Source organism: Mobula birostris, chromosome 26 (assembly GCF_030028105.1).
Source record: "Mobula birostris isolate sMobBir1 chromosome 26, sMobBir1.hap1, whole genome shotgun sequence".
Classification (NCBI taxonomy): domain Eukaryota; kingdom Metazoa; phylum Chordata; class Chondrichthyes; order Myliobatiformes; family Myliobatidae; genus Mobula; species Mobula birostris.
Genome location: NC_092395.1, coordinates 7,141,161 through 7,165,882, shown reverse-complemented (window position 1 = coordinate 7,165,882; position 24,722 = coordinate 7,141,161). Strand labels below are relative to the sequence as shown.

The following is a 24,722-nucleotide window of genomic DNA, read 5'->3' as shown; positions in this document are numbered from 1 at the left end:
TTCACCTATCACCTCCCAGCTTCTTACTTCATCCCAGCACCCCCTCACACTTGGCTTCACCTATCACCTTCCAGCTTGACCTCCTTCCCCTCCCCTCCACCTTTTTATTCTGGCATCTTCCCCCTTCCCCTTCAGTCCAGAAGAAGGGTCTCGGCTCAAAACATCAGCTGTTTGGTCATTTCCAGAGCTGGTGCCTGACCTGCTGAGTTTCTCCAGCTTTTGATAAGTGTTTATTTAATGTGATGTTTCCTCTCTGCATCAGATCAGAGAATCAGGTAATTCTCAAAAGTTTTGTGGGAGAATATGGCCCTAAAACAGCTTCTTAAATTAAGCTGTGAAAAAGGGCTGTGGCTGCTTGCTTCATAGAATCATAGAAATGTACAGCACAGAAACAAGCCTTTTGACTCATCTAGTCCATGCTGAGTCATTAAGCTACCTACTCCCACTGACCTGCACCAAGACCATCACCCTCCATACCCCTCCCTTCCACGTACCTGTTCAAAGTTCTCTTAAAGATTGACAACAAAACTGCACACATCACTTGTGCTGGAGGCTCTTTCCACACACTGACCATCCTCTGAGTGAAATAGTTTCCCCACATGTTCCCCTTAAACTTTTCTCCTTTCACCCTTAACCCATGACCTCTGGTTGTCATTCCACCCAACCTCAGTGAAAAAGCCTGCTTGCCCTATCTCTACCTCTCATAATTTTGTATACCTCTATCAAATCTCTCAACCTTCTCCATTCCAAGGAATAAAGTCCTAACTTAATCAATCTTTCATTTTAACTCAGTTCCTCCAGTCCCGGCAACATGCTTGTAAATTTTCTCTGCACTCTTACTTACATCTTTCCTGTAGGTAGGTGACCAAAACTACATACGATGCTCCAAATTAGGCCTCTCCAATGTCTTATACAACTTCAACAGAACATCCCATCTCCTGTACTCAAAACTTTGAACTATGAAGGTCAATGTGCCAAAAGCTTCCTAGCTGCTTTCTCTGTCTTTCCAAGATATCAATGTCATTTTAGTTTATATAGTGCTGGCTGCTTTGCCTCTTAATCAGAGTGTGACGGAACTAACCTCACCTCCTAGGCCTGAGCAAATAATTCTGGCTGGCACATCAATGCTGCCTTTTAGACTGAGATATGAATACAAAGGCCCCATCTGCCTACTTGGGTCGATGTAAAAGATCCCAAGGCACTACTTGAAGAAGAGCTGAGAGTTCGCATTTATCCCCAAAACAATTCCACCAATACAAATTAACTGCTCATAATCTTATTTGTTATTTATGAGACCTTGCTCTATGCAATTTGCCTGTTGTGTTTGTCTCCAGAAAATAACTGTATAGTCGCACAGAGTCCAATAATGTTTTGCTAATGAATCTTTAGTTATTGCACCCATTCCATTGTTTCTCTGAACAATCCACTGTGATACATCCCAACCAGTCCCCCGACCAGTCTCCTGTTCAAAAATAGGGATCGGTTCATAAAACTGATTGCGGATGTTCCTTAAATCACTTCTCATTGATGAAAGCACTGAAAAAGTCATGGGGTCAAGATCCAATTTTGTGATACAATAAATTCTTCTTCCTCGGCCTCCGTTGGTCAGGGTCGATCATGGATGTTGTGTCCTGGCTGTCTAGATATGCAAGCCAGGGCAGTACGATATGGAGAGCAAGGATTGCCCATGTAGTAGGCTCCTCTTCTCTACACATCTGATGAACCCAAAGGAACGGCAGAAACCAATACAGTTTGGCACCAGCGATGTTGCTGGAGTGGCCAGTCAGCGTTGAACTCAACATAGGACTGCCTTATGCACTCCAGCTCCAGATTTCCCCCTCGAGGTTTACTCCCAAAGCTTCCCCATGAGTGCATATAGCAGCAAGGCAGCAGGGGCCTGAGATCAGACTTTCCCTTCTCCTAGATGAGCTGCCCATCACGGCTGACAAGCCCCATCTGCCGGAAGCAACTGGTTTTAAGACACCAGTAAACCACCTTTGCCCCTTCTCCTGTCAGTAGAAATGGTTCTGCCGGGCTTAGTAGCTAAATTTACAATTAAATATATGAGCAGATATCGTGTACAAATTAACATACTATAGACTTACAGCACAAAAGCAAAATGCTAGAGGAACTCTGCAGGTTAGGCAGCATCTATGGAGATGAATAAAGTCAACATTTCAGGCCGAGACATTTCGTCAGGACTGAAAAGGAATGGGGAAGATGCCAGGATAAAAAGATGGGGGGAGCGGAAGGAGCACAGCTAGAAGGTGATCGATGACCACAAAACATAAGAGATTCTGCAGGTGCTGGAAATCCAGAGTAACACATCATTACTAAACAAATTCTTAATGTGCTATTCTTGTCTTCACATCATATTGGTAATATTACACCAATCAATTTTATACCATGTAACATGTAAATCATGGTGTGCTTTGAAATGTTTGTTGAATCTAGCACTCTTGAAGGAAAGGGGATAAACACTGATGAATTTCTGTTCGAGAAATAAACTCAGTGGTTAATGTGGGAATTGCTTACAGATGTGCTCTTTGAAGTTTAACACAAATACTTGAGGGATAGTTTTCTATTTTCTTCTATATCAGTAACAAACTAAATAGGGTGATCTGAGCTGATTAGATGCTGACAACATTGCTTACAGAAGGCATGTTGATGCTGAGCACGCCTTCACAAGCTACTACCGTAGGACCACAGATAATTCGAGTTCTCTTTCTACACGTATAGATTTTCGACATAAATTCTCTCCACGTTCTGAAACTTCTGACAATTAAGAGTTTACTGTCATCAGCGGGAGCACTTTAAGCCACTTTTTATAAAGCTGCTTACATTGCAAATACATGCTGGTATTTATGTATTTATGCACATTTTATTCCATATCCATACTTCAACTTCTAACTTTATCTTATATATAATTTTTTAATTTTTTATAATCACACAGGAGATTAGTGTGCAAACTTAACGCACATGGTACTGGGGGTAAGGTATTGAGGTGGATGGGGGATTGGTTAGCAGACAGGAAGTAAAGAGTGGGAATAAACGGGACCTTTTCAGAATGGCAGGCGGTGACTAGTGGGGTACTGCAAGGCTCAGTGCTGGGACCCCAGTTGTTTACAATATATATTAATGACTTGGATGAGGGAATTAAATGCAGCATCTCCAAGTTTGCAGATGACACGAAGCTGGGTGGCAGTGTTAGCTGTGAGGAGGATGCTAAGAGGATGCAGGGTGACTTGGATAGGTTAGGTGAGTGGGCAAATTCATGGCAGATGCAATTTAATGTGGATAAATGTGAAGTTATCCACTTTGGTAGCAAAAATAGGAAAACAGATTATTATCTGAATGGTGGCCGATTAGGAAAAGGGGAGGTGCAACGAGACCTGGGTGTCATTATACACCAGTCATTGAAAGTGGGCATGCAGGTACAGCAGGCGGTGAAAAAGGCGAATGGTATGCTGGCATTTATAGCGAGAGGATTCGAGTACAGGAGCAGGGAGGTACTACTGCAGTTGTACAAGGCCTTGGTGAGACCACACCTGGAGTATTGTGTGCAGTTTTGGTCCCCTAATCTGAGGAAAGACATCCTTGCCATAGAGGGAGTACAAAGAAGGTTCACCAGATTGATTCCTGGGATGGCAGGACTTTCATATGAAGAAAGGCTGGATGAACTGGGCTTGTACTCGTTGGAATTTAGAAGATTGAGGGGGGATCTGATTGAAACGTATAAAATCCTAAAGGGATTGGACAGGCTAGATGCAGGAAGATTGTTCCCGATGTTGGGGAAGTCCAGAACAAGGGGTCACAGTTTGAGGATAAAGGGGAAGCCTTTTAGGACTGAGATTAGGAAAAACTTCTTCACTCAGAGAGTGGTGAATCTGTGGAATTCTCTGCCACAGGAAGCAGTTGAGGCCAGTACATTGGCTATATTTAAGAGGGAGTTAGATATGGCCCTTGTGGCTACGGGGATCAGGGGGTATGGAGGGAAGGCTGGGGCGGTGTTTTGAGTTGGATGATCAGCCATGATCATAATAAATGGCGGTGCAGGCTCGAAGGGCCGAATGGCCTACTCCTGCACCTATTTTCTATGTTTCTATGTTTCTAATATTCTTGTTTCTTTTGTTGCATGTCACGCCCTGACCAATAGACTGCAGCAAATTCCTAATACTGCACGTGTAGGGTGGCATGGTAACGTAGTGGTTAGCACAACGCTTTACAGTGTCAACAACCCAGGTTCAATTCCCACCGCTGCCTGTAAGGAGTTTGTACGTTCTCCCTCTGACTGTGTGGGCTTCCTCCAGGTGCCCTGGTTTCCTCCCACAGTCCAAAGATGTACCGCTTGGTGGGTTAATTGGTCATTGTAAATTGTCCCATGATTAGGCTAGAGTTAAATTGGGGGTTGCCGGGAGGCGCAATTCAAAGGACCTGAGGAGTCTATTCTGCACTGTATCTCAATAAATAAATAAATGTATTTGGCGAATAAAGCTGATCATTGAATTCACTAATTAAGGGATTACTGTCAACAGCAGTAACACTTTAAACAACTTTGTATAATGCTGTTTACATTGTGAATACATGCCAGTATTTATGTATTTATTCACATTTAATCCCATATCTGTACTTTAACTTCTAATTTCATATTTCATGTAATTCTTTATTCCTTATAATTGCTATTTTTTTTGTCAGGTCTCGCCCTGACCAACAGACCACAGCAAGTTCTTAACTCATGGAGAATAATATTGATCCTCAATCCTTGATGGTTTTTGTGTATTCTTCTTGAAAATATAATGGAAACTCTACACTCTCAAGCTACTGAAAATTAAGGTTCACGATTCAGGATTGTTCATTGTCATTCTTTAGTACACACGTCTAAAGGAGAATGAAGTGATTGTTACTTCTGATCTGATGCAGCATAAAAAATACAATAATTGTAAAGAACACAATAAAAAAACAAAAAACGAAGATGATAGATATAAATATAAAAGCAATCCTATGAAACACAATGTTCAAGTAACTGAGTGTGGCCATATATACATAAGATTAGTTATTTCAGTAGACTTATTGTATGTACATAAAGTGACGCTAGGTGCAGGAATTCACTGTCAACTGTAGAATGGTCTTATAAAATTGGAAGCTATAATGCAGGGGTTACCAACCTTTTTAATGCCATTGACCCTATCCTAGTTCCATGGACTCTAGAGTGGTAAATTTGCTTTCTCTCTTGTTATTACAATTTCACTCTTGCGCTTCCAGTTCATAGGAATACTAATCACCACCCAGCTACACGTCTCTTGAAGTTTCGTACAAGGGCATATGCATACCAGTAGCCCTAAGTCCTATTAAGTCCAATGTAACTTTTAAAATAGAATCAATGTGATCAATTTGAACTCTTGCCTGGTCTATCTGAAAAGAAATAAAAATGCTTGCTCTCAGCAAGTAACTATTGTGGTTACTCTTTTCATTGTATTTTTTCAGAAAACAATTCCATTTTTTTCTGAACTAGCAGTTGAAATTTACAGACAGAGATGTTCCAGGATCCTGAATTTCCCATCTTACCACTAACGAAGGCTATTACTAATATTGTTGGAGAGAAATAAACTGTTCTCATTTCAGGTCAAGACCCCTCATTGTCTCCGGTATCAGCCTGAAACATTGATTGTTTATTGATTTATTGGGATACAGCATGAAACAGGTCTTTTTAACACTTTGAGCTGTGCCACCCTGCAATCATACGACTTAACTGTAGCCTAATCACAGGACAACTTACAATGACCATTAACCTACTAACCAATAGGTCTTTGGACTGGGAAAGAAACCAGAGCACCCATAGGAAATCCAAGTGGTTCCCGGGGAAAATGTACAAACTCCTTACAGGCGGCGGCAGTATTTGAACCTGAGTCGCTGGTGCTATAAAGTGTTGTGCTAGTCACTACACTCCATAGATGCTGCCTGACCTAATGAGCTCCTCCAGCATTTTGCGTGTGTTGCTCTGGATTTCCAGCATCTGCAGAAACTCTTGTGTTACTGATATTCTTCCCTTAAATGAGGAACTACTGGTTATCATTCTTTTTCAGGAACTGGTTTTTCCCTTCCAGCATCAGATTTCTGAATGGACAAGAACCCATGAACACTACATCATTATTTTTGCTCACTTTTGCGCTACTTATTTAATTTTTCATATATATTTTTGCTGTAATTTATAGTATTACACTGTACTGTTGCTGCAAGAAAACAAATTTCACAACGTATGTCAGAACACAGTGAAAAGCTTTTGTTTGTGTGCCATCCACACAGGTCTTTCCAGTACATCGAGGTAGTGAAATGAATACTTCCTGTTGTAATTTATAGTATGCTTAAATGGTGCACTGCACTGTTTTTACAAAGCAAAATCATGATATATGAGAGTGATGATAAACCTGATTCTGATGTGGGTCTCTATTGTGGACTGGGAGTGGGAAGGGGACAGGGAGCGGGGAGTCATGGTTGGAAAAAGGGGAAGGGAGAGGAAAGGGAGCAGAAACCAGAGAGAGATATTCTATATTGATCAATAAACCAATTGCTTGGAATCAAATGACATTGCCTGGTGTCTCATGACTGTCTGTGTCTGTACCCATGCTACCTCTGCCCTTGGTTCAGTTTCTCTACCACCTGTCCCACACTCTCACTATTCTTAACATTCTTTGTTCCCGCCAAATTTCCAAATTCGCTCTCCGCTTCATGTTGACAAATACAGTACTGTGCAAAACTCTTAGGCACCCTAGCTACTGTATATATATGTGTGTGTGTGTGTGTGTGTGTGTGTGTGTGTGTGTGTGTGCCTAAGACGTTTGCACAGTTTTGTATGTCAGTGGGCCAGCCGCCCCATTAAGGACCATCATGAAGGATCCCACCCACCCTGTTTATGAACCGTTCGTCCCACTCCCATCAGGGTGGAGCACACGTTGCACTTACAGATCTTATGTTCTACCGAAGTTAATCTTTTTTGCATAATATATTAAAAAATTTTTGTAGCTCTTTTGTTATGAAGTCAACTGCAAGCCTGCATTGTAACCTAATATAGAAGCACCGTGTCGGCTGTCTTCCAAGCATCGAGAATTCGATTATTTTGACAAACTCCTGTTGGGAAATCTTCATTGATAGAGACAGTTAAATGTTTGCTTCTCAATAATGTTTTATTTGTATTCTTATTTGGCTGAAAGGTAAAAGTCATATTGGTCCTTCTGTGGTGAAATCTAAAAATCCAGGAGGAAACGGTCAGTGTTGGTCTTAGTGGAGATGTAACTCTACGGGGATGTAACTCGAATTGGTAAACAGAAGGTAACCCGGAGGATGCGCAAACATCGTGCTTGGTCAGTAGGGGGAGCCGTTGTGCCACTGAGGCGGGAGTAAGTTTACCGGAGCCCCGGAGAGAGACCCGCGGTGTAAAAGGGACCCCGGCAGAGCAGAATATTATAGCAAAGCCCCTCTCCCCAGAATATCCATTCGTCGCCTTAAGCTACCACCCAGGAATTAGCATAATTAATAGAGCTTTGACATTACAGAGTAACCCAGTTTTGAGTAAAGCCCAAAATATGATTCGGACCAGGTAATCAGTGACATTAACAGAAATAATTTCAAAGCTGGAAAATGTGTACTTTAAATTGAAACAAATGTCTTGGCCGTTGCAAAATCAGCGGGAGTTACCGATAATGTAGAGCGACACAATTCTGTCTAACGCTGATAATTTTATCTAAATCAAAGAATATTTTGGCCGATTTAAATTCTTTAAAAAAATGAAATTATCTACTTAAATTAAATTAAAATTCCTGAAAATTACAACTGAATAACGTTGCATTTCAATGAAATTTGTAACGAAACCGACGATCAAAAATAGCTATATATAAGTAAAGATGTCGCGGATTATTGCATTGTTTCTGGTTATCTTCTATTCAAATGAACGAAGTTGTTTTAATGTAATCCATTGGCCAAATTGATGTGATAAATAATTCAAAATAAGTTTTGCTGTCTTCAGTAATATGAGATAAACTACCAAAATATTTACATGTTTCACTTCAGAATTCTACCTGATATGAATTTTTAAATCACTTTATTTTTTCTCACTGGATTTATGGATTCATTCCGGGCCAACTCTTAGCCGCTAGAAGATGTCGCCTTGTGTACGCTGGCTACATTCACGGTCGTACTTTTTAAAACGGGTTTGAGATATTTTCACATTTTATACAGGTTGATTGCAATTATTTAGAAATAATTTTCTTAAATACAGTGAAAGAGTAAAATAGAATATTTCAACCAAAGTGCACTGGATGTGACAGTTTGGAATCAGGACCCTTGTTAATAGCAATGTCAAAATATATACAGTTCATTGTACCTACTGCGCTGAGAGTCTGTTCGTCTGTTGACATTGAACAAATAGGGTTCCATTGTTGTTTGTAGAGATTTCACAGACTGAGAACGCTCCACACTGCCGCATTTTTAATAACAAACCCAAAGATCTGGATACAAGCGGCAACCTCTCGCTCCCTCTTTCTCTCCCTCCCCACCCAAGCTGGAAATATAATGTGAAATGATGTGAAATGTGGAATAAAGGATATAATCAAATATTACATTCAATTCTTTTTAAAAAAAATCATTCGTCTTTCTATAAAGATTTATAACCCCCCCCCCACACACACACACACTCTCTCTCTCTCTCTCCCCAACTGGAAATGGAATGCGAAATTATAATGAAATATGAAATAAAAGCTGGTATAAAGTATTACATTTTAATTATAATGTTGCATTGGTCCTATAAAGATTTATAACCCCCCCCCCCACTCTCTCGCTCTCTCTCTCTCTCCCCAACTGGAAATGGAATGCGAAATTATATGAAATATGGAATAAAAGCTGGTATAAAGTATTACATTTTAATTATAATGTTGCATTGGTCCTATAAAGATTTATAAACACCCTCTCCCCCACCCCCAGTCTCTCTCTCACACCCCTCTCTTTCTTCTCTCTCTCCAACTGGAAATATGCAAAATTATGTGAAATATGGAATTAAAGATTACATTTTAATTCTTATAATTAATTGGTCATTCTATGAAGATTTATAAACGCCCCACCCTCTCTGTCTCTCTCTCCAACTGGAAATATAATGTGAAAGTATGTGAAATATGGAATAAAAGATGGTACAAAGTATTTTAATTCTAATAATCATTCGTCCTGCTATAAAGATTTTCAAACGCCTGTGGGAAGTTCACAGAATACCATGTGCTCCGAGCCCAGGCGTGCCAATAGCCGATCCCCCTTCACTCGCTCCTTGCTTACCTGGGCTCCGAGTATCCTCGCCTTCCGCGAACCGGCCAATTCGTTTATTTACCCGATTCAACGCAGCCAGGTCCCTTGAATCGGTAACCGGCTCATGGAATAATTCAGTGAGTTCCGGTTGTGAGAGTTAGTTTTGAATTCTTGACCACTGACAAATCCTCACCCCAAACTAAAAGAATTGGACATCGGCCCGGGGTTTGAGTTGTAATTACAAATCAATTTAAGATGTAACGTTCCTCTTTCTGATACAGGAACTGCACACTCGTTTTGGAATTGATATTTTGCATCTTTAGTAACTCGGCCTGAGGAGCAATTAAATATCGTCCAGTATCAGAGAGAAACTATATTTTCAATGCACATTAGGGGTTACTTATACGTCGTTGCTTCCCTCTGCAGTATTTGGTTCAAAGGGCATTGTCCACGGTGTTTCGGTTTGAGGCTGAGTTCAAAGTTCAAAGTAAATGTATTATCTAAGTAAGTTTTTGCCATCATATACTACACTGAGATTCACTAGGGGCGGAACGGTAGCGTCGTGGTTAGCACGACACGTTACAGTACAGGCGACCGGGTTCAATTCCCGTCACCGTCTGTAAGGAGTTTGTACGCTCTCTCCGTAGCCGCGGGCGTCTCCTCCGGGCGCTCCGGCTTCCTCCCACAGTCCAAAGACATACTGGTTGGTAGGTTAATTGGTCATTGTAAATTGTCCCGTGATTAGGCTCGGATTAAATCGGAGCATAGAGCCAGAAGCGCCTATCCGTTCTGTGTCTCATTAATTTTTTTAAAAATTCTTGCAGGCATTCACAATGGAACAAAGAAATATAACAGAATCAATGAAAAATTACACACACAGACGGACAAACAACCGGTGTGCAAAAAAAAGACAAATTGTACAAATAGAATAATAACAATAAATAAGCAAAAGGTAATATTGAGAAAACGAGTCTTTGAAATTCGTCTCGACCTTGGGAGTGAGACGTGAGTGGCTGTCTGGTTTTAATGCAACCTTCTCTCGAGAGGGAAGTGCAGAATGGAACCCAAATGTTGGTTTCACTCGTGGCTACAAGGGATTTTTTAAAAAATCGACGCCAATGAGTTACAGGCGGAAGTCGAAGCATGCACGGAGCCGCGCTGGATAATGGAGACGATTCCTTCACAAGAGACGTCTGCCCGAGAACTAATTGATTGCTCCTGTATTTAGATGAAGTCTGATTGGCTGCTCTTAATAAGGGCGACATCATAAATACTGATGCTCCAGTTAAATTCTCCCTCTATAGAGAGGGTGTATGCAAGTACATAAAGCTCCGCTCAGGGTTGGATCCGCGAGATTTACACTGCATGACGGAAAGAAACAGGATAACGCATAATTCTTGCTTCATTAACAGAGTTCTACTTTCATTATAACACAATCACAAAACGCTGGAGGAACTCGGCAGGTCAGGCAGCGTCTATGCAAATGAATACACGACGTTTCGGTCTGAGACCCTTCTGGAGGAGCATCACACATCAAAGTTGCTGGTGAACGCAGCAGGCCAGGCTGCATCTCTAGGAAGAGGTAAAGTCGACGTCTCAGGCCGAGACTGAGTTAGTCCTGACGAAGGGTCTCGGCCTGAAACGTCGACTGTACCTCTTCCTAGAGATGCTGCCTGGCCTGCTGCGTTCACCAGCAAATTTGACGTGTGTTGCTTGAATTTCCAGCATCTGCAGAATTCCTGTTTTTTGCCCTTCTGGAGGACATGCTTTAGCAACAGTTAACCACCAGGCTTTTGAACCAGAGGGGATAACTTCACTCACCTTCACTTGGTCCATCTTCGAAATGTTCCCACAACCAAATGGGCTCACTTTCAGGGCTCTTCATCTCATGTTCTCGATACAGTTTGTTCTATTTTACACACTGGTTTGACGCCCAATGTGGAGCGGTCTTTCGTTGATTCTATTTTGGTTATTATTCTATCATAGGTTTATTGAGTATGCCCGTAAGAAAATGAATCTCAGGGGTGTATATGGTGACGTATATGTACTTTGATAATAAATTTACTTGGAACTTTTATTTTGTTTGGCTCGGCGCGTGCACCGCAATAAATGCGACCATTTATTTATCTGATTATCCTTGTGGTTGCAGCGGGTGTACCCAACTTTTTTATGCTGTGGACCTCCACCATTAACCGGGGGCGGGGGAGGGGGTCTGTGGACCCCAGGTTGGGAACCCCTTGTTTACAGCGAAGTCTTGAATTGTTATAATGGACATTGCTATGGGGGTTGTGCGCTAGTTAGGTACAGATTGGCTGTCGTATACTGAGAATATCTACTGGGATAAGTTAGGGCCGCACACAAAATACTGGGGGAACTCAGCAGTTCAGGCGGCAGCTATGGAAATGAATAAACAGTCGGCGTCTGGGGCCGAGACCCTTCAGTAGGACAGGAAAAGAAGGGGAAAGACGCAAGAATAAAAAAAAACTGGGTGGAGGAGGGTGAGGGGAAAGAGGATTAGCTAGAAGGTAATAGGTGAAGCCAAGTGGGTGGGGAAGGTAAAGGGCTGGAGAAAAAGGATTGATGGGAGAGCAGAGTGGACAAGGTTTAACCTTAGGTCTGTTTAACTTGGGCATCTCAGGAACAACGTCGATGTTTGTGGGATGGGCTGGGTGCAGTGTACAAAGGTCCGACGTACATCCTAGTTACCGAATTCCAAGTCCTGCGGTTAAAACTAGTCAGAACGCAGTTCATATACTCAGTTATAAACACGGGAGATTCTGCAGATGCTGGAAATCCAGAGAAACACACACGAAATTCCGGAGGAACTGAGCAGGTCAGGCAGCATCTGTGGGAAAGAGGAAAGAGTCGACGTTGCGAGCCGGGACCCTTCCTGCTCATATAATCAGTTGTCTCGATATGCTTCGCTGCCCACCGTACTGCGAGCGACCTGGTGAAATGGGCGGGGGCGGGGGCAGTTCATCCAATGTTCGGCGTGCTTAGGAGCGATAACCTTTGGGGGAGTAGGGGAGGGAGAACAGCGGCCTCTCCGGGTTTATTGGGGTACTTTCACGGCTTCTGAGTCACCCGATTCTGACACTCGGGTAACACGCCGCAACAAAAGAATACTTCGGAAAATCTCCCCGTGGTTTTACGCTCCTCTCCTCTTGAAAACAACAGCAAACGGTTTGTAAATAATAATAATAAAAAAACAAGATGCAGTTGAGGCAATGGGAAGTATTCTTATTTCTATTCCATTCAAGGTTGTTTATTGACATTCTTCATTACGCGGGTGTAAAGGAGAACAAAATGGTTATTACTCCGGATCCGATGCAACTTTGAAAAAAAACACAACAAATATAAATGCAAATGCAATCCTATAAAACGCTGTGTAAAGTAACCATTGAGTGCGGCCGTATAAATACTTAAGATTAGTTTATACACACGGATTAATCGTATGTACATAAAGTGCTTTATGGTTGTGGGTGTGTCAATGGGTGGAGGTGCTGGTTAATTCCTTAATATATTTTTAGTTGTAATGGTTCGGAGATGAAGCTGTAACTCAGACAGCAGGGAGATTCATTATTTTGTCGGTCGGTGCAATTTGGTCTTAAATCTAAATGCTAATGTGGAGAAAATTCGACATAACTGCAGAAACTGTCACCAGAAGGCTCGCCTGTGGACAGCGGATTGGGGAATATCATCCAGTAATACCGGGGCACTATCTGTGAGCTGTATACACACTCTCTCTCTCTCTCTCTCTCTCTCTCTCTCTCTCTCTCATACACACACACACACACACACTCACTCACTCACAATCTTTCTTTCTCTCACACACACATACACATACGCAAACGCATACACACAGACACACACGCACTCATTCACACGTTAACAAATACACACACGCACACACACATACATGCAAACACAAACACATACATACATACATGCAAACACAAACTTACATCCATACACACAAATATGCACGCAGACACACAGGAACATACACACACACACACCACACACACACACACACACACACACCACACACACACACACACACCACATACACACACACACACACACACACACACACACATGCAGGCAGCGCATTTTTCATGTATTCAAAGATCACATCCACTCTGCGAATATAACAAAGATGTGCGAGCAATGGGGAGTTTCCGTAATCGGATTTTAATAACTTCACGCGTTTTGTTTTCCTGTTTGGGTTTACAAAGTCAAATGGGATACTAATGTTTAATAATTTTATTGCAGCTTTGTTTAAAACTTCCGTCTGGTTAGTGATTAGAATTTACTATCTTGTTTTTCAACGTAAATGACCAAATGAATTTGACATCATTTCTATTCGTTGCAATCTACATGTCAACAACATTGCAAATATTATTACAGTTGATATCATAATAGTTATAATACTCAGCCGTATAGCTGCCCTTTGTAATATATTTTCACGACAAATGTCAGTGATATTAAACCGATTCTGAAACTCTCGAATACTTCGAGTTAAAATGAACAACAATGATAGGGTTCCTAGTCAATATCAATGCTCTGTTTATGCGCCCATAATATGAATTATTTAAAAATGTATTCTTAAATACAGCATCTGAGTATCGGTACAGGATTCTCTTCAGTTCTTGAAGGAATCAATAGTCAATGCCTTCATCTCTGAATATTACCCACGACCCAAGCCAAGAAATAAATACACCGCTGCCTTATGACGGCGACGACATTCTCAGCGTTTTAAACTGTACCTCTCACCCTGTAAAATATCAGTTATTTTAGAATTACCAGCGACAGCATTATATTCAAACCTTGCATGTTCAGGTCGGTTACTAACGCCCGCGTCCGCCGAATTTTACTAATAATTAATAGCATTTATTTACAGAAATATTTCCTTAGAGGAAATTACTTGCTCCCTGTGTATTCCAGTTTGTTATAAACACCAACACACACACACACACACACAAAGGTCTTTGTCTGTTCGGGCTGTGGCAGTGCTCACATTCTCACGAATCGTTATCACATCCACCAGATTCAGTTCAGAATCTCTCTCTCTCTCTCTCTCTCTCTCTCTCTCTCTCTCTCTCTCTCTCTCTCTCTGTCTCTCTCTTTCTCTCACCGTACCTCCCCCCACCTCTCCCCCCTGTATATGAATATGTGTGGCGGCCGTGTGTGTGTGTCAGGGGAGGGGGTGAGCCCTTGCACTATTCCTGGCGCAGAACACCTCCTTTGAAACCTCAATTGTATCTCCTCCACACTGTTACTCTTTAACTTTCGTTCCGCACCATCCCGACATCCCTTCGATTCCTTCAAATTTCTGCAAATTACAACGAGATAGCCGATATCTCACAGTAGCGACCTTTGAGAAGAATTCCACCGTTTCCCCAGCAGCTTTTTGATAAGAATTCCATTAATTAAAGATTCCAGTATCACTCAAAGTTCACATAAACAGTCCTATATCTATCCGAGATTCTCTCAGCAGCTCGCCACGCGTTACGACAAGGGGTTTAGTGTTCCCGCTGAACTGCGCGCCGTGAATGCTCCCAAATAATTCTATACATATTCGTATTATTCCCGGAGAAGGATCGTCTGACATCGTGACAAGTAATAAACCAAAAATCGCATGAAGTGTGGACAGTGCTCTAAATATTGAAGGCGCTTCCTTTACTCGGCAAAGCATTAAACGTTTTTTACAGTAAAGCACATTACTGCTTTTCTTAACTCCCCATCGATATAACAAATGCATGCACTTTCTTGCACAGTGTATGCGTGAAGTACATATAAACAGGTCAGTACATAATGCATACTAATGCAGAAAGTGCGAAAGCTCAGACAGACACGGTTCTTTAGGGTTTGTATGTAAATTGGGGCATTTCTGTCGCTGATTTTCCTGACTCATCTCTCCATTCGCCGTCCTCCGGCTTCACCGTTCACCAGAAATGCTTTGCTTTACCATAAAACGCTCGAGTCAGTGAGATGCCACAAGCAATGACAGAGAGAATGACAAAAATAGTTATTGATCCATTCTCTTTTTAACTACCAGTGAAAGTTCATCAATCGTAGACGAGCAATCGAAAAGCTGAGTGATTCTTTTTGTGTCCGGGTTTGTGTGTGTGTGTGTGTGTGTGTGTGTGTCTTGGCGTCTGTGTGTGTTTACACAGTATATGTGTGTTTATGTATGACTTGGTGTGTATGTAAGTCCGTCGGTGTGTTTGCGTCTGTGTGTGTCTGCGTGAGTGTGAAAAAGTGCGTATGCCATCTATGTGTGTGTGTGTGTGTGTGTGTGTGTGTGTGTGTGTGTGTGTGAGTGTGCGTGTGAGAGAGAGAGTGTGTGTGTGTAAGAGAGAAAGAGTGTGTGTGTGTGCGTGAGAGTGTGTGTGTGTGAGAGAGAGAGTGTGTAAGAGAGAGAGTGTGTGTGAGTGTGTGTGCGTGAGAGTGTGTGTGTGTGTGAGAGAGAGTGTGTGTAAGAGAGTGTGTGTGTGTGAGAGTGTGTGTGTGTAAGAGAGAAAGAGATTGTGTGTGTGCGTGAGAGAGAAAGAGAGAGAGAGTGTGTGTGTAAGAGAGAGAGAGATTGTGTGTGTGTGTGTGAGAGAGAGAGAGATAGTGTGTGTGTGTGTGTGTGTGTGTGTGTGTAAGAGAGAGAGAGAGTGTGAGTGTGATGGTCATGTCCGTACCCTGGTGAATGGTCTGCTTCCCCTCATGGCTGTTGCGACCATCACTGTCAATCGATATAGTTTCACTCTCTGCAGAAGCATCTGTGGCGATTTATTGAACAGGTTATTTTGGGGACTCCAACCCCATTTCTCAGTGGAATAAAGCTGCGCTCCCAAACATCATCCCGGCTGCCCGTCGTGTCCTGTGCCCCGATGACCCCCTGTCGCATGGAACATGTGGCTCCCTGTTTTCACAACCCAGGCAAGCTGCTGTCAGCACCCCATTTTGATTTCGTTAACTGGAACAATAGTAACGTGCGGCAGAAAACCTCCACCGTCGAGGTGATGTGGGTAGCAAGCGCTGGATCGCGTTGGAGAGCAGAGCGTGTTTCCCCGGCGCATGGAAGGGCTGCTGTGTGCTCAGTACTGGCACAAACTCGGCTCCCCACCCTTACCTAACCGCCCCCCCCCCCGTTCTCGCCTCCGTAACACCAGCATTCTTCCACGCGGCCGGCAGATTTCTGAATGGACAATGAACCCAAGCACTCACTACTTTTTACTGCAACACACATCAAAGTTGCTGGTGAACGCAGCAGGCCAGGCAGCATCTCTAGGAAGAGGTGCAGTCGACGTTTCAGGCCGAGACCCTTCGTCTCTGACCCTGACGAAGGGTCTCGGCCTGAAACGTCGACTGCACCTCTTCCTAGAGAGGCTGCCTGGCCTGCTGCGTTCACCAGCAACTTTGATGTGTGTTGCTTGAATTTCCAGCATCTGCAGAATTCCTGTTGACTACTTTTTACTTCTGGTTTGCTCTGTTTTTGAACTACTTATGTAATTTAACTTTATTTTTATATATAATTATAATTTATAGTATTTTTATTATGTACTGCTCCCGTAAAACAAGATGACATATGTCAGTGAAATTAAACCTGACTTTAATACTGATTCTAATTCATTTTCTCACGCCAGGAACATTATGCTGTGAATACTGTTCTATCTTTTTAGTCTGCAAAGACATTTAATAATAGAGCAGTATAGAGCGCAGAACTTTACAGCAAGTACAGACCTTCGGCCCACGATGTTGTGCCGATCTTTTAACCTACAGTAAGATCAATCTAACCCTTCCTTCTTCCCCGGCTCTCCATTTTTTTCTATCATCCATGTGCCTGCGTACGAGTTGGTTACATGTCCCTAATGTATCTGTCCCTACCACCGCCCCTGCAGCGCGCACACTGAAAACTTACCTCTCACGTGTTTTCTTTATAGACACCCAATTGTTATTGTGTCCAAATAAATATTTAGATACAGTATACAGACGCTATCTTTTCCCAAGTGGTGAAATGTCTAATATCAGAGGAAGATGAAAGCGAGTAATTGCAAAGGAGATGTGTGGAGCAAGTTTTTTTTACGCAGAGAGTGGCGGGTGCCTGGACTGCGCGGTCTGGGTTGGTGCTGGAGGCAGACGCGTTAGAGACTTTAAGATACATTTCGGTAGGCACGTGAATGTGAGGAATGTGGAAGAGTATGGATATTGCGTACGCAGAAGTTAGCTGTTTGAGTACTAATTTTTTTTTGGGTTCGGCACAACATTGTGCCTATGCTGCACTGCTCTGCGTTCAAAGATCTAACTATGTGAACTGGGTGCCCACAGGTGAAATATATTTGATTCATTTTCGTTAGTAACCGTCATAGTGTGATCTCTGGAGTCGAGTATGATCTCCTAAGGGGCTGTCTATGGGTGGGCGTTCGGGTGATTGTAGAGGCCGATCCGGGATCCACGTATTCACGTTCATATCCATATATCCACACATGAATGCACCCTGCTATGGAAAGTTGCACATTTGCAAATGCCCCTGGAATTGCTTCGTAAGATTTTCATTTAAGAAAGCATAGAATGATTCCGGTTGGGTGCGGTTAATAATTATAATTACTATGGTACGTAGTACGTGTACGACTGTATGTGGGACTGAGACTTGAATTAATATGTCACTAATTGATGGGGCAGGTTAAAGAATGTCCAATTTTTGCCAATCCCTATTTAGAATACGAGTATACTTTTCGAGTAAACAGTAAACTGTTAAACTTTCAAACAATTCCTCTGGGAAGGCTCCAAATAATGTGGATTACAAACTTTACAAAACGCAAGCCAGCTCAGCTTCGTTCCCAAATTATACCAAGATCGCCACCAAAGTATGGATACAAAATTCTGGAGGAACTCGGCAAGTCAGACAGCATCTATGGAAATTAATAAACAGCCAACGGTCCTGGCGAAGAGTCTTGGCCAGGAACATCAACATAGATGCCGCCTGACCTGCTGAGTTTCTCCGCATTCTGAGTGTGTTGCTCTGGATTTCCACCCGCTGCAGAATTTCGCATGTCCACCAGAGTAGGGATCCACCCCAGAGTTATGTTAAAACCCTTTAAATAATTGATTGTTAATCTGCAGCCCACAGACGCGGTACAGGAAAGGGGGTTAAAATATGTTAGGTTATGTTACTTATGTATTCGCCATTTCAGTGCTCAGTGTGTTCATTAAAGTAGGACACTCCGATATGAATGGGGGTTTCATTAAACAACGGGCAGCATGGCAGCGTAGCGGTTAGCACGTTACTTTGTAGCGATAGTGACCTGGGTTCGGTTACTGCCGCTGCCTGCAAGAAGTTTGTACTTTCTCCCCGTGACTACGTGGGTTTCCTCCCACATTACAAATTAGTTGATTAAGTGGATTATTTGGGCGGCGCGGAGGACCTGTTACCGTGCTGTATCTCACTTTAAATAAAGAGTTGGCTGGTCGTACCGAAAATTCGAGTATCGTAAAATGGATCCCGCCTCATCCCTAAATCGTCCAGGAAATGGCAACAATGAACCTCTTCTGGGTGTACTTCACAAATATAAAGTATCGATTGCAGATTTTTTCCCGCCTGTCATTGGGGAGTCTGTCGGAGGTGAAGTGTAGCCACGTGAATTGCTGATGGTGCTGCCTGTATGAATGGACATAGCTTTACCCCACTGTGGGAAGCTAATCGCCGACAGGACGAGCAGGATTGTAATTATCATAGCAGCAATGGAACCTAATACGCAGACACCTCGTGCTACCGAGAATGTTGTGTACAAATCGTAGGGTGGTTTAGATACTAGAAAATTGACGGGAATTGACGCTGTTAGCACTCTGTGTAATTGATGTGGGACATTTACTGAAAACTATACCTTCATTACCGCTGGACAGGTGAAAGCGGATCCGATACAGACAAACGCGGAGACGTATCAAGCGGGCTTTTGGGACCCTGCGAAAGCTTCCTGCAACGACTTTTCTCGCGTATCACCCTTTTCCCTTGTAAACCCAATGAAACCGCACACTCTCTCCCATTGGTCCCCCAAGGTGCCCCAATCATCGCTACTTTACATGCAATTACATCCAGGATATTTGAAACAACCCCAACGCGTTCATTTGCAATTTTCTTTTCTCCATGCAGTCTCATATGTAACATTATCTGGTCGTGTTATACCCATTTCAAAATATTTGAACAACCCTAAAAATCGATTTCTTTGACTGTGATGAATTCCGAATTGTAATTCGAAGCTATTGATTTTGTGGTTTGAAACACGACAATTCTGTCTCACCCTAGTGGAAAAATTCTGGCTATTTCTACTTTTTTCCCCCTGTTTATCTCACAATATCACGCGGAGGGCACTGTCACGATACCCCCCCAAACCTCTTTTATTTACACAACCAAAAATAGCAAAACATTAATTATTTCAGTCTAGGATGAGCCTAGATCCCAAGGCAACCCGCATCTGATTACAGTTCTGTTATAGAAACTGAGGTAACAAAGAACTTATCCTGAACAGAAAGCCCTCAGTACTTATAATCTAGCAGTTAAAGAAAAATGTTATCCGCAGTGCACACCATCTATTTTAAAATATTGGTCGTGTTATATTCTAGCGCCGATGGTTTATTCTACATTAGATTTAAATATCGAGTTCAAAGAGACCCGCACTAAGGGATTAATTAAAAAATGTTAGATTTTTTAGAAGTGTTAAAAGACACACAGTCGGTGTTCTAGAAGCAGCTTCTTCCCCTCCGCCAACAGATTTCTGAATGGACAATGAAACCATGAACACTACCTCACTATATTTTTGCTTTCATTTTGCACTACTTGTTTATTTTATATATTTATTTATCTGACAAATATATAGCTTTTTAATTGTGAATTGCAATTTACTACTGCCACAAAGCAACATATTTCCCGACGTGCCAGTGATATTGACCCTGATTCTAATTTTAATATATTGCCGTTGAAAGTCTAGAATACGTATTAATTTTAAAAATGCTTAATTTGAATGTTTTCATTCTAATTGCGTTTGCGTTGTCACGTCCAGTAATGTTTAACTGAATTGTGCTAATTGCCTGAACGTTCACATGGTACATTTTGGAAGTGAAATAAAACACAAACGCTCGATTGAGTTTAACACCAGAGACACTTAAAAAACCAATTCAGGATAGTTTAAATCTTTATTTATCAGAGCCTTGTAAAACCAATGGCAAACTGCAATACATTAACTGCTTTTCAATAGCGCATCGACTGTAACTAAAAGATGCCTCGATTCGCACCTAATTAAGGGGCAGGTGAATTGTGGGGTATGTGGCTCCTTGTGGATTGCGCACCTGAGGTCAGGGCTTTACCGGAGGTGTCTGTCCTGCCACTCTGCCTTGAGAGGACTCGGCGGAATTTGAGCGGGGGGGAATGAGAATCCAATGCACTGTCGGACACGCTGAATTCATTGTCACATTAATTACACTAGGTGGCCCACAACTCATTTATAAAAGGCCATTAAAAGATGAATTCCCTTCACTTAAAAAGAAGGGGATGAGGAGGACTAGTTCTTGGTACAAATACTGTGGAAGTAGCATTGGTAAAAATCAGATCTAATATTAAAAGCCTTTCTTTAATAGTGAAGCTGACACACCAGCCCCATTCAGATGCCTCGTTATTTTCTACCAGCGCCAACGATGGAATGCCATTACCGTTTCTTAGACCCAGACTTCAATAAAACAAGGCACAGACCCCTTTCATTCGGTGCGGAAAACGTAGCCGGCCGAAAACAAATGTGTTTATTAATAGGAGTCGTATAATGGGCAGAGACGGCTCCCTGGGAGAACTGATACACGGAAAGAGCGGGAGGTTAGGTACAATCTGTCCTTGTGTGACGGCACAGGTAGCAGCGATCCCTTCTCTATCTGTTTCCGCAGCAAAGAATTATCACGGTATTTACATATGCTAAACATGAGATGGGAGGGGTGGTGTTGGGAGGACGAGGGCAATGGGGAAAGCCTTCTTCTAGTAAATAGCGTGTGTGAATGGGATAAGGGAGACACGGCGTGCGCGCGGGTGTCAAGCACACACAATGTCAAACAGACAAAGAAATAGAAATATAGGGGGATCGATGCACAGAGACCGGGATGCACTGTGAAGCATTTCCTTTCATTTTACGCAAAGGAAAGGTATTCAGTGTGCTGCACAAAGTTTCCCGGATTTGTTGCATGATTTAGCGTGTTTTAAGTTTGCATTATATGCGTCGTGTTAGCATCGGCATTAAAAGCGATTGACCGAACCCCCCCCCCCCCCCCGTGCACTATTCGTCCTACCTGCGAGCCTCAGTGCAGACATTCTTTGGAACTCGGGTTCCTGAAGCCACTTCCACATCCTCCTGAAGGTCTCCCGCCCGGATTTGAGCTTACTCCACGGTTTGGGGTTCCTCAGCAGATCCGACAGAGTGCCCTGTGACCGGCACAGAATACGCTGTGCGAAAATGGCCTGGGGGATGCTGTAGCGCTTGAGCTCGGCGGTGATCCGCTGAGCCACCTCCTTGGTGTTGATCTCCTCGACCTGGCTGGAGGTGCCGCCTTGTGATCCGGACACGGAGGCCTGGCGGTCGCGCTCGGAGGAGAGCATGGAGCCGTTGCTCTGCCCGTGGTGGTGGCTGTGGTGGTGCATCCCGTTGAGGTGGGCCATCATCCCGGCTCCAGGAGCAGCCAGCCCCCGGGTTAGATGCTCGTCCCCCCTGGAGAGCATCGCGGCGTGGGAGTCGAAACCATTTGGAGAGAGCATCTTCTCGTTCGCCATGTGTCCGCCATAAGGGGCCAGGGACTGTTGAGAGTTGTGCAGTGTTCCCAGTCCATTGGAGAGAGGGGACAGCGGCTGTCCCATCGTCGCCATGTCCTTGTGGTAGGGGCTGTAGAGATTGCCCATGGACGGCAAGCCCCTCTCGTCTCTCATGAGGGTGAAGCTACCACTCACGTTGCCGGCCAGCCTCTGGTGCGGGTGGTGGTGATGGTGATGGTGGTGAGGGTGGTGGAATTTGTCCGACACCGTCGAGATGGGCGGCAGGTGCTGGAGGGGCGTCAGCGTGGTGTAGGTGCTGCTGAGGCTCATGCCGGGGGGGCTGTCGCAGGACATACTCATGGCCGGGTGCAGGGGAGCGGACAGGCTGTGATCCGGACGGTACTCGCCTCCCTCCAGGATCGAAGCCATGCTGGACACCATCGCGGGTCGGCCGTGGGATGAGAGACTCCGGTGAGAAGCTTGGCGATTGTGAGAACTATTCATCAGGTCGCTGGCTTGGGTCACGCCGTGGATATTCCCAATATTGTCCATTGTAAGCTCCATGGTCGCTGCAGCGGGATCGGCATCAATAGCTATTCATCCGTTCGATCGAGCATTTTGCAGTCCCCCTCTCTCTCTCCCTTTCTCTCTCTCACTCTCTCTCTCTCTCTCTCTCTCTCTCTCTCTCTCTCTTCTCTCTCCCTTTCTCCCCCCCTCTCTTTCACTCTCTCTCTCTCTCTCTCCCCCCCTCTCTCTTTCACTCTCTCTCTCTCTCTCTCTCTTTCTCTCTCTCTCTCTCTCTCTCTCTCTCTCTCTCTCTCTGTCTCGGATTCAATGCTATGGGCTCGCTCCGCTCGCCCTCTCTGACTGATGAGCGGGTCCTTGGGCTGATGTTTAACGGCTGCAGATTGGAGAGAGAGAGAGAGGGAGCCAGAGGGTCGGTGCGCAATCTCACATCCACCCTTGACGTCACCAGTCCCACATCTCATTACTGACTTCCGGAGCCTTGCTCTTATCCCTACTTTTACCTAGAACCCGGAAGGTTCAGATCAAACAACGTATGTGCTAAATTATCCAAGGCTGCTTTCCACACTCCTGTCTGATGACAGACTGCAATAGTTTATTTCCAACTCCCCTTATACAGCTGCTGGCTCTTTGTGTTTTCAATTAACCAGAGCACAGGGTTTACTTGGTTGTGTCCAAGCAGATAACTTTATACCTGAGATGAGCTATGCAATTGACAAGGATATAGTTATGGAAAGCGGCGTTGCGGGTATGTTGTAGTCGTTTGATTAATTAGATCAAACATAATTTAAAATCGCCTATTAACTGTTAAGAATAAGTTTTAATCCTAATTTAATCGTTTTGGAATGAAGTACAGTGTGTCAATTAAAACATTCACTGGATAATTGAGAGCTGCGTTGAAAGCGATCGAGAGAAGGCTTGCTCTTTAGACCCGCTTTCACGAGATCAGGCCTTTAAGGCTGAGGATTATAGCAGGCGACACGTTCACCTAGGACGCATAATCTACTCTGCAAAAATTCTGTTCACGAAAACAAACTACCAACATTTGAAATATTTACCGGTTTTTCCGTATATCTGGTTATCTATCTATCTTTCTATCTATCTATCTATCTATCTATCTATCTATCTGTCTATCTATCTATCTATCTATCTTCTATCTATCTATTATCCATCTACCTTTCCATCCATGTCCCTCTATTTATCTATCTACCTTCTATCTATCTATCTATCTACCTATCTATGTGACTAGAATGCCAGAAGATCAAACCTGTAACTTAGATATGGTGAGTCTTAATTGAGACATGCTGATCACTGCCCAACTAAGAACTATGACTATTTTAGCGTCTTTTAAATAAACTTCACTATCATTTGCCAAATAAAAAAAATAATGTTTCCAATTTCTTCAGATTTCCAGCCGGAGGTACTGAAGCCGGTGTGTTTATAGAACCATTGTTGGATAATTCGCAGCCCCTGCTCAGCACACACGGTTACTTTGCTCCACTTGCTAATACGAGATTTCTTTTATACTGAGATCTCCCACCGTCTCAATCAACCGTTCCAAACCAGAGTAGCCTCTGCTGTCACAGAGTGCTGGCAGCCTAGGTTCTCTATCGAAAACTACCTTCGGCGCTGGGGAGCCTTTCGAGAATTAAGTTATCAGCAACATTTTATCGCCATATTGATAGATGACAACAACAGGGAAGCAACACTCCGATCAGAATCAGAAAACACTTCAGTTTCGCCGCAGTATGCCAATCAAATAAACCATACTACTTTGGGCCTATTAATTAACTTACATTTAAACGAGGGGAGAGGTAGAACTTAAAACCAGCAATTTGCATTTGCTTTCGATGGTTCTGTCATCTGTGTGTATAACCACCCCTATCAATTCCCATTGCAAATGACCAAACGGTTGTGCTTTGCCCATGCTTTTTGCTCATTGCTACCGTCAGGGAGGAGGTACAGGAGCCTAAAGGCACACTCCCAACGTTTTAGGAACAGCTTCTTCCCCTCCGCCATCAGATTTCTGAACGGATTATGAAGCAACTCATGAACGCCATCGCATTACCTCACTTTTTTTGCTCAGTTTTTGCACTATACGCACACAGACATTAACACACACACACACACACACACA

At 43.3% G+C, this 24,722-nt stretch overlaps 1 protein-coding gene across 1 annotated transcript in view; it reads right to left on the bottom strand.

Moving 5' to 3' along the window:
- Positions 1-22,624, bottom strand: part of LOC140188093 (one cut domain family member 2-like) — a 135,862-nt gene extending 113,238 nt beyond the window's left edge. The window contains exon 1 of the mRNA XM_072244046.1: positions 21,604-22,624. Coding sequence (XP_072100147.1) covers positions 21,604-22,624 — 1,021 coding nt within the window. The remainder of the gene's footprint in view (positions 1-21,603) is intronic.
- Between the last annotated feature and the right edge of the window lie 2,098 nt (positions 22,625-24,722).